Consider the following 15,118-nt stretch of genomic DNA (forward strand, 5'->3'; position numbering starts at 1 on the left):
ACCGCGCAGGCCCGTGTGCTCCTTGCCTGGGCCTCCCGGGTCCACGCTGGTCCCTCCAGTCCCTTCCCGCGGCCTCGACCAGGCCGCAGACCCTAGCGTAGGCGACCGACTCGCCAGGGTCCGCCCCGCCGCGGCGGCCCGGGCCCGGCCGCTCCTCCCCCGATGATGTCACGTCCCTGGCCGCCCCTCGGCCGGCCGCGCCGCCCCGCCCCCGCCTCCCCCGGCCCCCAGTCCCCTGGGCCCGCCCGCTCCCGCCATCCCTCCTCCCGCCCGCGCTCCCTCCCTTCTGCTCCCGCTCCCCAGGGAGCGGCGGCGGCGGCGGCAGCGGCGGGATGGCCCGGGCCCGCGGCCAGGCCCCGGGGAGCGGCGGGCGGCGGCGGCCGCGGCGGGGCAGCGCGGGAACCGGCCCCCGGGGGGAGTCGGCGGGGCTGCTACTGCTGCTGCTCCAGGTGCTGCCGCCCGGGGCTGCGGCAGGGCCGGGGCGCCGGGGCACGCGGGGCGCCGGCGGTGTCTGCTGGCCCAGCGCTGCCCCTGCCTTTCCTCGGGACGCGCGGCTGCTCCTGTTCCTGCCGCCGCCGCCGCCGCCGCCGCCGAGCTCCGCGCCCGCAGCATCCTCCTCCCGGATGGTAATCAGCGCCCCGCGCCGGCGCCGCGGGCGGGCGGGCGAGCGGGGGGTGGGGGCGGCGAGGGGAAAGGGCGGGCAGCCCCGCGCCCCCGCCTCGCCTGAGACAGTTCCCGGGGCCTCGGGCCCCCCACCCCCTCCGACGACCGCGGCCCTGGGCAGCCGCCAGAGCGCGCCTCTGCGCGGACCGGCTGCCGGCTCTGCTCCTCGCCCTCCCCACCCCGCGCGCAGTCCGCCCGCTGGAGCTCAGGCCGCGGGGAAATCCCTCCATCTCCCCGCCCCGCGCCCGGGGAGGGGAGGGGACAGCGCTTGCGGACCCGCTTTCTCCGAGGGAGCGCCCAGGAGGCTGGCGCGCACTGAGTGGCCGGGACGGCCGCTGCTTGCACTCCTGCAGTCGCCGGGTGCCGTTAGGCGCGCGGAGCTAGGACGCCCGGCAGCCTCGGCGGGATCGGATCCCCGGCGGTGAGGGCGCCCACTGACTGCGCGCCCTTATGTTCCCTGCTCAGGACGCTCTGCCCCGCGGCGGGCTGAACCTGAAGGAGGAGCCGCTGCTGCCCGCGGGCCTGGGCTCGGTGCGCTCCTGGATGCAGGGCGCGGGCATCCTGGACGCCAGTACCGCGGCGCAGAGGTAAGCGTTCGGACGCGACTCGGCGCGCTCCGGTTGGACGGCTCCGTGCCGCCTTCGCTCAGCTTGCTGAACTGCTGGGGCGAGGGGTTGGACGGAGCCCTAACTCTGCACTGTCCCAGCAAGCTCTTGCGCCCACCCTGCCCTGAGCGCCTGTGCTTCTTCCAGAGCATGGGGGAGGGGGCAGCCGGGGCGGGGCTTCTGCCTCCACTCCTGGATGTCCCGACTCTGATTTCTAACTATCGCTCGCGTGCCCAGTGGTCCATGGCTCAAGAGGAGGAATTCTTCCGGCTCCCCGCAGTCCCCCAGCAACCAGTCGTCAAGGAATTGCTGACCCTTCCTTCTCAGGCAGCTTAAGTGCCCCTCCTTGTCCAGTTCCACGGATCTCTGCCAGGAAAGGCACAAAACCCAGCCACCTTACTGCTTTCTATAATCCCTCAGAGTTGGAGGATGGGGGTGTGCGGGAGCCGGCGAAGCGGCTGCAGGCTGAAGAGTGGGGAAGACATGAGGTGGGCAATCGGCTTGGTGGAATGATCGGGACTGAGGATGGGGCAGGTTCGCCAGGTGTTTTTCTAGTGGGTCCTACCCAAGGCAAGGGGTCCCTAGGAACCCAGCGCCCACGCCCATCTCCTCTGACTCCTCTGCAGGAGTCTGCGCAGGAGCCTGGGTGGGGGATGGACTCCTGGATTTAGAAAGGAAGTATAAAGGTTTATGGACCCGCCCGCCCCCCCCCCCAACACCTGGGCTCCGGGCTTTTTGTATCCCCAGTTGTGAACAAGGGGAGGGGACGTTGGACATCCTACTTGGAGATCTCAGTGGCTGGGACTAAGGAGGTGGTGCCTCTGCAGACACCTGCGGCACATGGGAGCTGAACTTTCCAGAGGTCTGAGCAACTGCTTGTCCAGCCGCTGGAAAGGATTCTGCTGGGAGGTTTCAGGGCAGACCAGATCTGAACGCCAGCCACACATTCACATCCCCAGTCCTGTTCAGGGGATACCACCTCACCACCAACCCCTACCTAACCTCTTAACAGACACACACTTTGTTTCATGTTCAAACTGAATGGTGTTCCTGCGCTCCTGTTCTTTCATGACTGTCCAGAGGGAGCACTGGGGCTTCTCTCCCGAGCTCACCTCTTCGGGAAGAGAAGGGATCTTGTCTTTGAATCAATTTCCATACTTTCGCTCATGATATAACTATATTCCAGGGAAAAAAAATGAAAATAGAAAACAAAAACCCCACCTCTCTAATACAACAAACTGTCAATATTTTAATGTATTTCCTTCCCATTGACATATTTTTTTTTCTTGTGTTATACATACAGTTCTGTATCCTGCTTGTTTTTCTGTTGGTTCTGGTTTTTCATTTAACTTGTGGTGGTTTAATCACTAAGTCATGTCCGACTCTTGTGACCCCATGGACTGTTAGCCTGCCAGGTTCTTCTGTCCATGGGATTCTCCTGGCAAGAATACTGGAGTGGGTTGCTGTTTCCTTCTCCAGGGGATCTTCCTGACCCAGGAATTGAACCCAGGTCTCCTGCATTGCAGTCAGAGTCTTTACCGACTAAGCTATGAGGAAAGCCCTCATTTAATTTGAGGGGGTCAATTTCTTTGTCTTTTTCTCCATCACTGGCTGTGTGGTGAGAGCTCCTTGTAGGAGTGGATGGAGGATTCCATTAGGGCCTCAGGGTTTATGGTTCCTATTTGTCTCTGACCTTCCCCTCTGACCCTGCCAGCAGGTTTGATTAGGAGGAAGCCCTTGTATCCTGTGCAGGTTCAGGAAGTGTGGAGATGACGCTCCTCCCACAAGATGGAGCATTAGCAGTGTTGTCTGCACATAGGAAAGAGATCTTGAGTAAGGGGGACGTGTCCAGTCTGAGTCCTCAGGGCTACATCACCAGGACTAAGAATGCCCACCCTCCCACCCCCAATTTGGAGAGAGGCATTTCTTCAGGCCTGACTGCTTATCTCTAAGTCCTGAGACTTCTCTGTCTCAGAACACGGATTGGGAGTCCCCACACCTTTGGTTGCCTCTGGGCTCCAAGGAGAGCAGGTTGGGGGGATACTCCTTTCTTACTCTTCCTGCGGTGCCATCATCTCACCGGTTGGCTCTTGATCCTTCTTCAGTCCTCTGTTTGGGTCTTTTCATCCTAAAACCACAATGACAGAAATTCCTTTCCCTGCCCTGACCTTCTTCCACCTCCACAGGCTCCGCTCCCTCTGTCTCAGAAGAACTTGCCCTGGAACATTCCCTGCAAGGCTGCCTGAGGTCTGACAGCTGTCTTTGCTGTGTTCTATGCCTTCACCCCATAGCCACCTGTTTGTCAGGGCTTCTGGATGGTCCCTCCATATCCTATTCTGAATCCCAGCGCCCACGGCCAGCTCTTAACCATGACACATACTCAACACAAAGATGTGCCCTCCAAGACTTTCCTCCCTGGCCTGAAGTTAACCTACCCAGTGTATCACTTCAGCCTGCCAGTCCACTGCCCTAGCCTCTCTCCACACGCCCCCGCCCCCCAAAGCATCTGCCACACAGGGGGCCAAAGAAGATTTCCAAAGAACTTTTCTCTGATCGTGTCCCTCCCCAATTAAAAACTTCAGTGACCGCCCCCTGCCTCCCCAATTCCTCCCAGACACTGAGCATTCAAGGCCCATCACAGTCCGATTCGATCCCAAGCTTCCTCTCAGCCTCTGTGTGACACTCGGCATTCAACAATGTCTCCTGAAACAGTTCCTTTCCTCCCAGGACCCATTCACACACTGGATAACATTTTACAACCTCTGGGACCCTCCCCCTAGCACCTGCTCTCTCTCTGCTCTCTCACTCAGCCAAGGGGAGTAGTTCTGAGTACTGTCTAAGGATGCTTGTCACAGGCCAAAGTCAGCTGTGCCCTGCTGCCCTGGACTTCCTTGCCCAGCCAGCCTAAGCCTTCCTTTAGGGCCTGGATGGTGGTCCTCGGCACCAGGCTTGAGCAGTCAGAGGGGTAACGAGTATCTGCTAAAGGAAGCAGGAGTGTGTGTTAGAAGGTTACCAAGTCTGTTTTGGTTAGACTCCCCTGTTCACATTGATGGTCCACCTGATCGCAGGAACCAGGCACTGGAACAGCTACTGCTGCCCAGCTTTGCAGCACCAAGGTTTTTCAGAAGGAGGAGAAGGCCCATAGCCTGCTAAGATCAGTAAGGGAAGATCTGCCAACAGGAAGGAAAGTTCTGGGTGAAAGAGAGGTAGGAGAAAAGAGAGGCTGCGTACCATACCCTGGAGGTGATAGGGAAGGCTGGAGCATTGGGCTGGCAGGGTCTTCCCAGTGGGGAACTCTGCCCAAGAATCCCTGGCTGTTGCCATGACCATCCATCCCCTGGTCCAACAGGACTTTATCTCAGAGACCCATACCCCAGCCCTAGCCCACCTTCTCTGGACTCCACAAGCTCTTGCTGGGGTGCCCAGCACAGAAGCAATTCAGTTCTCCTCTCCTGATATGACTCCCAGCCTGGGTAGACTCCTGGAGGACCAAGGCCAGCCCTCCCCCATGAGCTGGTCCCAGAACACTAGCAGCGCCCTGAAAGGGAAGCCAACTGGGGCTGCCTTTCCTGTAAGTAGCTGCAGGCTAGCCTCCCTGCTAGGAAATGCTTTTGTTTGCTTTAATAATTAATAGCCATTCCTCAGCCTGGGACCTGGCAGGCAGGCCTGTGGGTGGGTGGCGAGGGGGTGGGCAGAGAGAAGCAGGGTGGACTGTCTTTAGGTAGAAGCAAGAGCAAGAGGAAGCATGGGAGAGCTAGCTAGTGAGTTTTGTTCCCAACTCTCCTCCCCCGGTCCAGGGGCCTTGGGGCTGAGAGAATTTCCTGGGGCAGATAAGCAGAGGCCCTCTGGGATAGTGGGAGTAGGGGATATGAAGCAGCCCCAAAGCATCATCTCTACCTGGCCCTTCTAGACACAGGTCCTGGGCAGCTGCCTCTAGGCACCGGGTCCTCCTTCTGCCTGTACTGTCCTAGGCTCAGGGCAGGGCTAGGCCAATAGATCTTGGCTGAGGCCAGGAATGCCAGGCCCAGCCTGATGATTATCAGCAGTCACAGGGACCCAAGGGACGCCTGCAGGGAGAGCTGGGGCCTGTGAAATGCTTGGAGGAAGAGAGGCTCCAGAGGAGAGGAAAGGGAGACTTATGTAGTCATGCTAAGATGGGGGAAAGAAGAGCTGGATTTAGCAGAGACCTTAGGGAAGCTGAGACAAAGGATGAGATGCAGAAGATATACAGTTTTACTCCTTCCGCCTCTTGGGTGGAGGGGGATTAAAAAGGAGCCTCCCTTCCCTGCTAATGACCTCAGGACTTCTCTCCATCACCCAGCATCCCAGATTCCAAGATGGATCAGGCCCAAGCCAAGGCACTGCTCAGAACTTTGGGCTGCCAAGGCAGGCAAGAGTTAGGATTTGGTAGAGGATGGGTAGGTGGGGAGACGGAAGGCCTGAGGGTGCCTCTGGGGAAGGGCCAGAGCTTCATTCTCAGCCACTGTCTGTGGGGTTTGGATGTTTGTTTTAAAATGCTCCTGCTAATAAAAAGCTGGCTTAAAACTCAACATTCAAAAAATGAAGATCATGGCATCTGGTCCCATCACTTCATGGTAAATAGATGGGGAAACAATGGAAACAGTGACAGACTTTATTTTCTTGGGCTCCAAAATACTGCAGATGGTGACTACAACCATGAAATTAAAAGACCCTTGCTCCTTGGAAGAAAACCTATGACCAACCTAGACAGCATATTAAAAAGCAGAGACATTACTTTGCCAACAAAGGTCCATCTACTCAAAGCTATGGTTTTTCCAATAGTCATGTACAAATGTGAGAGTTGTACTACAAAGAAGGCTGAGTGTGGAAGAATTGATGCTTTTGAACTGTGGTGTTGGAGAAGACTCTTGAGAGTCCCTTGGACTGCAAGAAGATCAAATCAGTCAATCCTAAACAAAATCAACCCTGAATATTCATTGGAAGGACTGGTGCTGAAGCTGAAACTCCAATAATTTGGCCACCTGATGTGAAGAATCAACTCATTGGAAAAGACCCTGATTCTGGGAAAGATTGAAGGCAGGAGGAGACGACAGAGGATGAAATGGTTGGATGGCCTCACTGACTCAATGGACATGAGTTTGAGCAAGTTCCAGGAGTTGGTGATGGACAGGGAGGCCTGGCGTGTTGCAGTTCATGGGGTCATAAAGAGTTGGACAGGACTGAGCAACTGAACTGAATAATTAGCATGTAATCAAGGCTATAAAGGCATATGAACTGCCTTCTGAGTTGAGAGCAGAGACTGACTGTGAAGGAAGTATCATCTGTCCTAGACAGCTTTGGCAAGGTCCAGCTGCTATGAGAAGGGCCCTGGGGCATCCTGTTTCACCTCGAAAAGGAGCATCTCCAGGGACCCCTGGGTGCCCAAGCAATAGCAACCAGACAACTCTGCAGCCCCCAGGTTTGCATCCCCCTGTACTCCGAAGCACGGGTTACCTGAGTGACTCAGGCTGGAAAGATCAGGTTGCTCTCCGTGTCACCTTTAACCTGGATTCCCAGGGAAGTACTAAGGAAGCCCACACACGCCCGTGCTTGGATGTCCTCCAGCCAAAAAACAGCTGTGTTCCCCCAACTTTTCTGTCACAGTCTCCTTTAATTTGGGGGCTATTTCAGAACAGGAAATAGGAAGGGGATGACTTGGCCCTGGTGGATATATGAAAATGAGCACTTTCTCCTCCCATATCCCAGCTCTCTAGTACAGGAGCAAAGAACTCACCACCTCAGCACACTCTGGGATTGATAGGAAAGTGTTTTGAATATTTGGTTGAAAACAATCTTTTTAAGAAAGCAAATGAAAGTGACTCAGTTGTGTTTGACTCTTTGCGACCCCATGGACTATACAGTCCATGGAATTCTCTAGGCCAGAATATAGGAGTGGGTAGCCTTTCCTTTCTCCAGGGCATATTTCCAACCCAGGGATTGAACCCAGGTCTCCTGCACTGCAGGTGGCTTCTTTACCAGCTGAGCCACAAGGGGAGCTCTTAAGAAAGCAAGGAGATGCGTAAATCATTTTGGAATCCTACAAAAGTGGTTAATGTGGCTGTTTTCATCACTCAGCTGCATTTATCCAGAAAAGGCGCACATATAGCATGCTCTGTACACTAATCATGCTAAGTGAATGAGACGTTTCTGAATTATAGGCTCCAGCAGCTCACAAACCAGGTGAGGCATCTGCCAGGCTGCACTCAGGTGGAGCTCTGCTGGCTTCCGTCACACCGCAGGCCCTTGGGTGGCTGGGAATTGCTACCCCACCCATGTCCCCTAGGGACCCTTAGGAAAGGGTCTGCTTCCTCTGCCAGCATTTGCCTCCTAAGACTTTCTTAGACCACCAGAGTCTGCTCTGCACACCTGCACACCAGGCCAATCCCACTGAGAAATGACACCCCAGAGGCCCTCAGCCGGTGACTGATGGCATTGGTGGATAAAAACCTCAACTTCCATGCCCAGCCCTCTGACGGGGTAGCTGAAGCACAAGTTCTAGGCTTGTTTCCAGGGCTCACTGGGGACTGAGCTGCAGCTGCCCACAGTGGTACCTCCCGGCTGATGCACCCAATAGGACTGCCTTTCCTTCTCTGGTCACTCCCCACCCCCACCAGGGTTTCCGCATAAAGTATTTGCACTGGAATCTTTGTCTCAGGTTCTGCTTCTGGGGAAACCCAGATAAAACACTTGCCTCTCCAGACCTCCCAGGCTCTCCTGCCTCACTTCTTTCTTCTAGAGAACAGACTCCTATCAGTAGACACCCTTTCAGTTTCTCCCCACACTCCAGTGAGGGTCTTGGGCAATCCCACTTTGGAGACCACAGAATCAGGGACCTTGGCCTTCATTCACATCCCTGCCTCTAAGCTAGTGTAGGAGCACACGTCTGCTTCCAAGGGGCCCCAGCAGGCCTCTCAGACCTCTCCATGCCCTGGGTCTATCATCTGAGTTATTTGAGCGTATGTCTATATTTCTTTCTTTCCATTCTTTAATCTTGGTTTGTTTGCTTGTAACAAGAGCATCAGCTCCTCCCAAGGGGAGAAGAACAACAGTCTCCCCCTCCCTCCGTCTTCCTTTGGGGCTTGCAGCTCTGCTCAGGGATGCTGATTGGTCATCTACTGCATGGGCAGGGAGGCAGTGCAGCTGCCTGGGGGAACCAGGAGAAGGAAGGCACAGTCTAGACTGACCTGCATCCTGTACTTAGCCGCTGTGCTAATCCTCAGGTCATTCTCTGTGTTCATAGGAAATGTGAGGATATTTCTGTTGTTTGTTTTTTAAGGGATGACACATAGGCTTCCTTACTTTTTTTTTTTTTATTGCATTTATTTGTTTGTTTTTTACCTGCTCTATATCTTTGTTGCTGCTCATGGGCTTTCTCTATTTGCGACAAGCGGGGACTCCTCTCTAGTTGCAGTGCTCAGGCTTCTCTTTGCGATGGCTTCTCTCGTTGCGGAGCACAGACTCTAGAGTGCACGGACTTCCATAGTTGCAGCACATGGGCTTAGTAGTTGTGACGCACAGGCTGAGTTGCTCCATGGCATGTGGGATCTTCCTGGACCAAGGACTGAACCCATGTTCCCTGCATTTACAGGCAGATGCTTTACCACTGGAACACCGGGAAAGTCCCACAAGGATTTCTTTAAACCAAAGCCCTTTCTATTTCACCTTGGTCTCACTTGTCCTGCAGGGGTATGAACAGAGTAAACTGGAGACATTTGCAGACCAGGAGCAGTCCTGGGCGTGCAAGCAGGGGTCTTGCCCATTCTGCCGTCCTCTCTTGGTCTGCTGGGGTCACTCATATTTTTCTGCTGCCATTCGTGATAGTAATCCCTGTCCCAGAACTGTAAGCTATCCACCTTGTCCCATTGCTTTGCCTGGATGTGTGTGACTGTGTGTGTGCCTTAGTGCCTCTACTAAGTGAGGTGGAGCATGGAGGGTGATGCTAGGCTACCTCAAGGGAAGTGGGATTGAGCCTGATCCCACAGTAGGGTAGGTCAGTGCAGCCCCTCAATGGATACAGACCCCAGGCAGGGGTACCTGCTCCCTTCCCTCTTGAGTCCCCCCAACCTCTCTCCCTGGGAATCCCCTCCTGCTGAGAGGGCAGGCCCTGTGAAGCAAGCTTGGCTTGGGGCTTAGGGCAGACTTCCCAGCTCTGGTCCTTAGGAGCTTGGCAGGAGCCAGCAGGCAGCCGGGACCCAGGACTGACTGGTATTTGCCAAGAGGGATGGATGGGAGAGGAGGCTTAGCATCAATGATTGACTCTTGGCCTGGGAACTGCAGGAGTAGCTGTGTAGATAGGGTATGTTGTGTAGACATGGGATTGTGTTCTTGCTCAGCCTCCACCCCTGTTATTGTAAGACCTCTTTCTTTCTCTGCCCCTTCTTTTTACTGTCTGAGAACCTTCCAGCACCTTTTCTGGGCCAGATGATGGAATAAAGGGTAGAGTGATCTGGGATGGCTTCACAGTCCACCCCCTTCTGGCCTTATGTCCCCCTAGGTGGTCCTGGAACCTCTCTTGAAGCTGGTCCTGGGTGGGAGAGGGGGCAGAGGAAGGAGTCAGGGTTACTGCCACCTTTAGTATATTCATTAACAGTAATCAGGGACCTGCTGCGATCGAAGTTCTTCAGGCTTCTCTGCCTCCTGGCAAGTGGAAAACAGGACAGTCAAGGCCTGGACATGAAGCCTGAGGCAGAGGAGAAGGGAGGGACCCTGGAGGAGGGAGGAGGATGATCCTGGAGGAAAGAACATGTAGAAATAACTTTTGGTGGGGAAGAGAAGGTATTGGTGGCCCCCCTCATCTTGACCAGCCTCTCACGTCCGTATGCTGGGCCTTCCCTGCCTGCAGCATCTTCTAAGTCCTGCCTGACTTCAGAGCCTCCTGGTGGCCTTTAGTCATGTTTCCCAAACCACATCCCCCAAGCAAGACCTGTCACTTTTGCCTCCAAAATCAGCATTTCATATGGACCACTGAGGCTCCCAAGCAGGCTTTCAGGAGGAGGAACAATTTTCATTCTATTGGTTATATATTTACTGTAATCTATATATGTAAAACGGAGAAGGCAATGGCACCCCACTCCAGTACTCTTGCCTGGAAAATCCCATGGATGGAGGAGCCTGGTAGGCTGTAGTCCATGGGGTTGCTAAGAGTTGGGCACTACTGAGCGACTTCACTTTCACTTTTCACTTTCATGCATTGGAGAAGGAAATGGCAACCCACTCCAGTGTTCTTGCCTGGAGAATCCCAGGGATGGGGGAGTCTGGTGGGCTGCCGTCTATGGGGTCACACAGAGTCGGACACGACTGAAGTGACTTAGCAGCATATAAGTAAAAATACAACAAGCTTCTCAAGGCCATGACATTTCAGATATTATAGCTTTGCATGAAGCCAAGTAAGGATAAGTTGATTTACAATTATATGAAGAAAAATAGTAAGCACTGTTGAGTATGGCAGAGGCCGTCACATGGCATGTCCAGGACGGACTCTGGTCTAAATGGCTCTCAAAGCAGTTCCACCATCCTCACCTCTGCATCCCTGCAGTGGCCTCTTGCTATCAGCACCCTCGGCACTCCCTGCCTGCAGCATCTTCTAAGCCCTGCCTAACTTCAGAACCTCTTGGAGGCCTTTAGTCATGTCTCCCAAACCACATGCCTCCACCAAAATGCTCCGTAGTCAAGTAAGCATGGTATGTTGGTAATCTATTGCCACGTTAAAAAAAAAAAAAAGTTATTCCCAAACTTGGTGGCATAAAACAACATTCATTATCTCACACAGTTTCTTAAAGTTAGAAAGCAGGGAGCAGTGTAGCTGGGTAGTTCTGGCTCAGGGTTTCTTATGAGGCTTCAGTCATCTGAAGGCTGGCCGAGGGCTGGTGGATCTCGCCCAGCTGATCAGTTAGTGCCGGCTGTTGGCAGGAGGGTTCGGTTCTTCTCCATGTGGACCTTCCGGAGGTCTGCTTGAGTATCCTCACAACATGACAGCCAGCTTTGCCAAAGTCACTGATTGTTTAGGGCAGGAGCCATGTATCTTGTATGACCTAACCTTGGAAATCATATGTTCTCAGTTGTGCCAGATTCTGTTGGCCATAGAGACCAATCCTGACAGTGTGTAGCAGGGACTGTGCAAGGACCTGAGCTCCAGGAGGCAGGGGTCATGGGAACCAGCTTGGAGGCTGGTTGCCACACGTGGGGACCACTGGCCTGAGCGAGTCAAAGACAGTCCCTTCCTGGAGGGTGCCCCAAGGACGCCCCCACACACACACTCGTGAGTACTCCATGAAGCCGCATCTCCCAGCAGTTATGGCTATAGCACTCCTTCATAGAACGAAGATCTGGAGCCATGAGAGAGCTAAAGAAAACATTTTGGAAGATCTTGACCCAGAGAAGAAAGTCTACACTCCATGGCCTGGTTTTTGTATGCCTACATAGTCTGGCACTTTGAATACAAACCTTTTCTCTCCTCACTTCGCACTTTGAAACCTGTGATCCAGTGACACTCACACCTACAGCCATTTCTTATGCTATTAGTTCTGCCCTTGTGCCTCCGGCCCTTGTCGAGCTCCTATTCATTCCTCAAAGACCAGAGGGAATGCAACCATCTCTGTGAAGTCTTCCCTTCATCTCACACAGAATTAATTTTTTCTTCCTTTAGTTTTATTGTTTTTTATGTAGGCACATCTCTTAGGGGGGACTCACCACTCTGTCTCGTGTTAAGTAAGCTCTCTGAATCTGTCTTCTCTCCCCTTCCAGGTGTTTCAGTCTGGCCCCACATGGTGCCATGTGGCCAGTGCTTAATACATCACCAGGGCTCAGGAAATATTTGGTAAATAGGGCCTTGGTTCTCCTACTTGCTCTAACCCTGGCTTTGTTTCTGGGGCTGGTTTCTGATGAGCCAGGAGAAAGCAAGACCAGATCACAAGATGCTTCTGCCCAAAGGAGCCAGCGGTATCCTTCTTAAAGTGTGGAGGCAGGTTCCCCTACACCTGAGGAGGACTCTTCCACCTTTAGCCATAGCCCAGAGTCCAGGCTGGGCAGTCTAGTGCCCTGAGCCAGTTCAGCGTCTCTGAGTATCTGACGGACTTCATCATCTCCCAGGCAATGCCATAGGCTCGTGCGCACAGCTATGAACTGGGTACAGTGAGATATTCATTCCCAAACCACCCAGCTGCCCCTTGAGGCCCTAAAGGGCAGTCACAGGAGCCTCAGGTCAGTAAGATGTGTTTCTCAGGTCAGTAACATGTGTTCATTTGGTTTTAGGGACCAGCTTCCAAAATGTAGGGTCCAGAGAAAAGTCTAGGAAGGAGTCTGCCAGGGATACCCTCCCATGTGCCACTTATCCCCACGGGAGCAGGTTCAGTGATCTCAGCACTGGGAGACCTCTGTCTGAAACTGAGATGGCCCTGTCAAGGGTGGCATGGGCCCGTCCAGTGTAACTCTTGACATGTCAGAGCCGAGTCCTGGTCAGAGGTGATAGGTGTCTTTCTGAAGGGCACTCACTTCCGGTGGTTTCCAGCAGCTTTCCTCCCCACAGTGGTGTGGGCCTGGCACGAGCACACTTTGAGAAGCAGCCCCCTTCCAACCTCAGGAAATCCAACTTCTTCCACTTCGTGCTGGCCATGTATGACCGGCAGGGGCAGCCGGTGGAGGTGGAGCGCACAGCCTTCATCGACTTTGTGGAGAAGGACCGAGTGAGAGGCTTGTGGGCTCACCGGGAAGGAAGAGGGTGGGGAGGTGGGGGGGGGTGGTTTCAGGGAACCCCTTCCCACTGGAACAGATGACGGATAGGCCGTGGAGGAGTGGAGAAGGGGGTGGTGAACGGATGGGAGAGGAGAGGGAGGAAGGTTGGGTGGGGAGTGGAGGGGGAGGGGAGTGACTGCAGGATCCCTGGGAGCACCGAGCATCCTCCCTATCTTGTCCCTGCAGGAGCCTGGGGCTGAAAAGACAAACAACGGAATCCATTACCGCCTCCGGCTGGTATATAACAACGGTGAGCGAAGCCCACCACCCATGGGGTACCACAGCACCATGTGACACAGTACCCCACCGTACTCCAGCTGGGAAGGGTGTGGAGTATGTTTAGTCGTCAGAAGCCACAGGAGCTCCCTAAATAACAAACCTCTCCGCCTTCCCACCCTCAGGTCTTCGGACAGAACAGGATCTCTACGTGCGTCTCATTGACTCCATGTCCAAGCAGGTGAGCCAGCCACCATCTCCCCTGAGATCGGAACAAGCATCCTTGTCCCTGCTTCCGTATCCCCCGTGCGCTTCATCCTCACCAATCTAGCTCCCCACAGTCCACAGGAGGAGGATGTGTGGCTTTTGTCCTCTAGACAAGAAAAAGACATTTTCACAAAGACTTTGCTCTTGGGTCCTGTTATCTAGAAATTCAGCCTAGATGGAGATTCAGGTGGGTTTATTGAGGAAGAGGAGAGAAGATCTCAGGAGGGGACCAGGGAGAAGCAAGACAGAGCAGGGGACGCTCAGCAAGGATGTGGTGTCAGCTGGAGTCTAGCTTCAGCCTGATCCTCAGGCTAGAGTAGGAATGTCACCGAGTTGTTGCCCCTTGAGGCAAGGAGGCCAAGATTCTGTCCCCTGTATTGGTTAGTTACTGGCTGGGGACCACTCCCAAGGGAAGTGTGTAACCTTCCAGGCATTTTCAGGGGAAGCAGCTCCCATCTGCTGAGAGCAGTTCTCAAGAGAAAGACCTTAGCAGCTAACACAGGGGTGGGTGCCTTGGTCCAGCACTGGGTGGGGCCCCAGAGCTTCCAACACTGGCCCTCAGCACTTGCTGCTTTGAAAAGATGAAAGGAGGAGGCTTGGGGCCAGCCAGAGGAGCGCTGGGCAACTGAAATCTGAGTCAGCCCTCATGCACTGTGCAGCCTTAGGCTTTTCAGAACTCTGTGTCCTGGTAAGGAGCAGGGCTGAGTCTCAGATGTGAAAATCAGTGGCCTGAACTGGAGGTGGAGGCTTGGGCATTCCCACACAGACAGGCTTCCAGCAGCCTCCACCCAGTCCCAGGGTAGAGGAAAAAGTCGTGCGTTTCTAGGATGCCTGTGGTCACTATGGTCTGGGAGGCAGACTGGGAAGTGGCAAAGTGGGATTGTATGGCCAACAAGCGTGGAAGAGGTTGGAGACTGTCCACAGAGAAAGAGACCCACAAATGAGGGATGGCTGAGAGGCCCAGACGTTTTAAGTTGGAAGCCAAATGTGTGTTTGGGAAGCTTACTCCTTGCTTCAAGGCCAAGGAGAGGCTGGGGACTGGTTGAGGGGTCGGGGAATGATCCAGCGGTCCCAGAGGAAGCCGCTGACCTGGCCTGCGGAGATGACGGATGGGGAGCGTGGCCGAGGAGCTGGCGGGAGACCCTGGGGGGACGATGCTTGTGAGAACCGTGGAGGCTGGGGCATGTGCCTGGTCTTGGTCAGGGTGATCGGTGGACCTCCCTGCCCCAGGGCAGAACTGGCTCCAGAAAGTACTGCCTGTGGACAGACAGAATCCATAGACCTCACCCCATTCTTGCCCATTCTGATGGCCGTCCCGATTTGGGAAGCTAGGTTCCCAGCTCCTGCTTTGCACTCCTGGGCCCCCAGAGAGAGTTGGAGGGCATACTCTTCTCTGGGAGGAGGGCCCACCTGCCCCTCACCTGGCCTCGAGAGGAGCCTCCTTCCCCCCAAGCTCGTGCACTTCTTCTTCCCCAGGCCATCATCTATGAAGGGCAGGACAAGAACCCCGAAATGTGCCGTGTGTTGCTCACTCATGAGATCATGTGCAGGTGAGAAGGGCTGGAGCGCTGGCACTGGCCTCTTGGCCCAACCCCCTCCCCACTGATCCCCAGGGA

At 54.7% G+C, this 15,118-nt stretch overlaps 1 protein-coding gene across 5 annotated transcripts in view; it reads left to right on the top strand.

The window, feature by feature from the left end:
* The first annotated feature begins 382 nt into the window (after positions 1–382).
* The window catches only part of EBF4 (EBF family member 4), a 57,639-nt gene continuing 42,903 nt past the window's right edge, over positions 383–15,118 (top strand). For 2 of the 5 annotated variants that reach the window (XR_003514077.1, XM_027559287.1), the window contains exons 1-6: positions 383–626; positions 1,129–1,250; positions 12,796–12,970; positions 13,206–13,269; positions 13,421–13,476; positions 14,979–15,052. Coding sequence is in view for 4 of the 5 variants with exons in the window: in XM_027559287.1 (XP_027415088.1) it covers positions 624–626; positions 1,129–1,250; positions 12,796–12,970; positions 13,206–13,269; positions 13,421–13,476; positions 14,979–15,052 (494 nt within the window). In the remaining variant the exon portion in view is untranslated. Of the gene's footprint in view, positions 627–1,113; positions 1,251–1,505; positions 1,757–12,795; positions 12,971–13,205; positions 13,270–13,420; positions 13,477–14,978; positions 15,053–15,118 lie in introns of those variants that run through there. The other 3 variants (XM_027559288.1, XM_027559290.1, XM_027559289.1) reach the window with 3 other exon arrangements.

Source organism: Bos indicus x Bos taurus, chromosome 13 (genome assembly GCF_003369695.1).
Source record: "Bos indicus x Bos taurus breed Angus x Brahman F1 hybrid chromosome 13, Bos_hybrid_MaternalHap_v2.0, whole genome shotgun sequence".
Classification (NCBI taxonomy): Eukaryota; Metazoa; Chordata; class Mammalia; order Artiodactyla; family Bovidae; genus Bos; species Bos indicus x Bos taurus.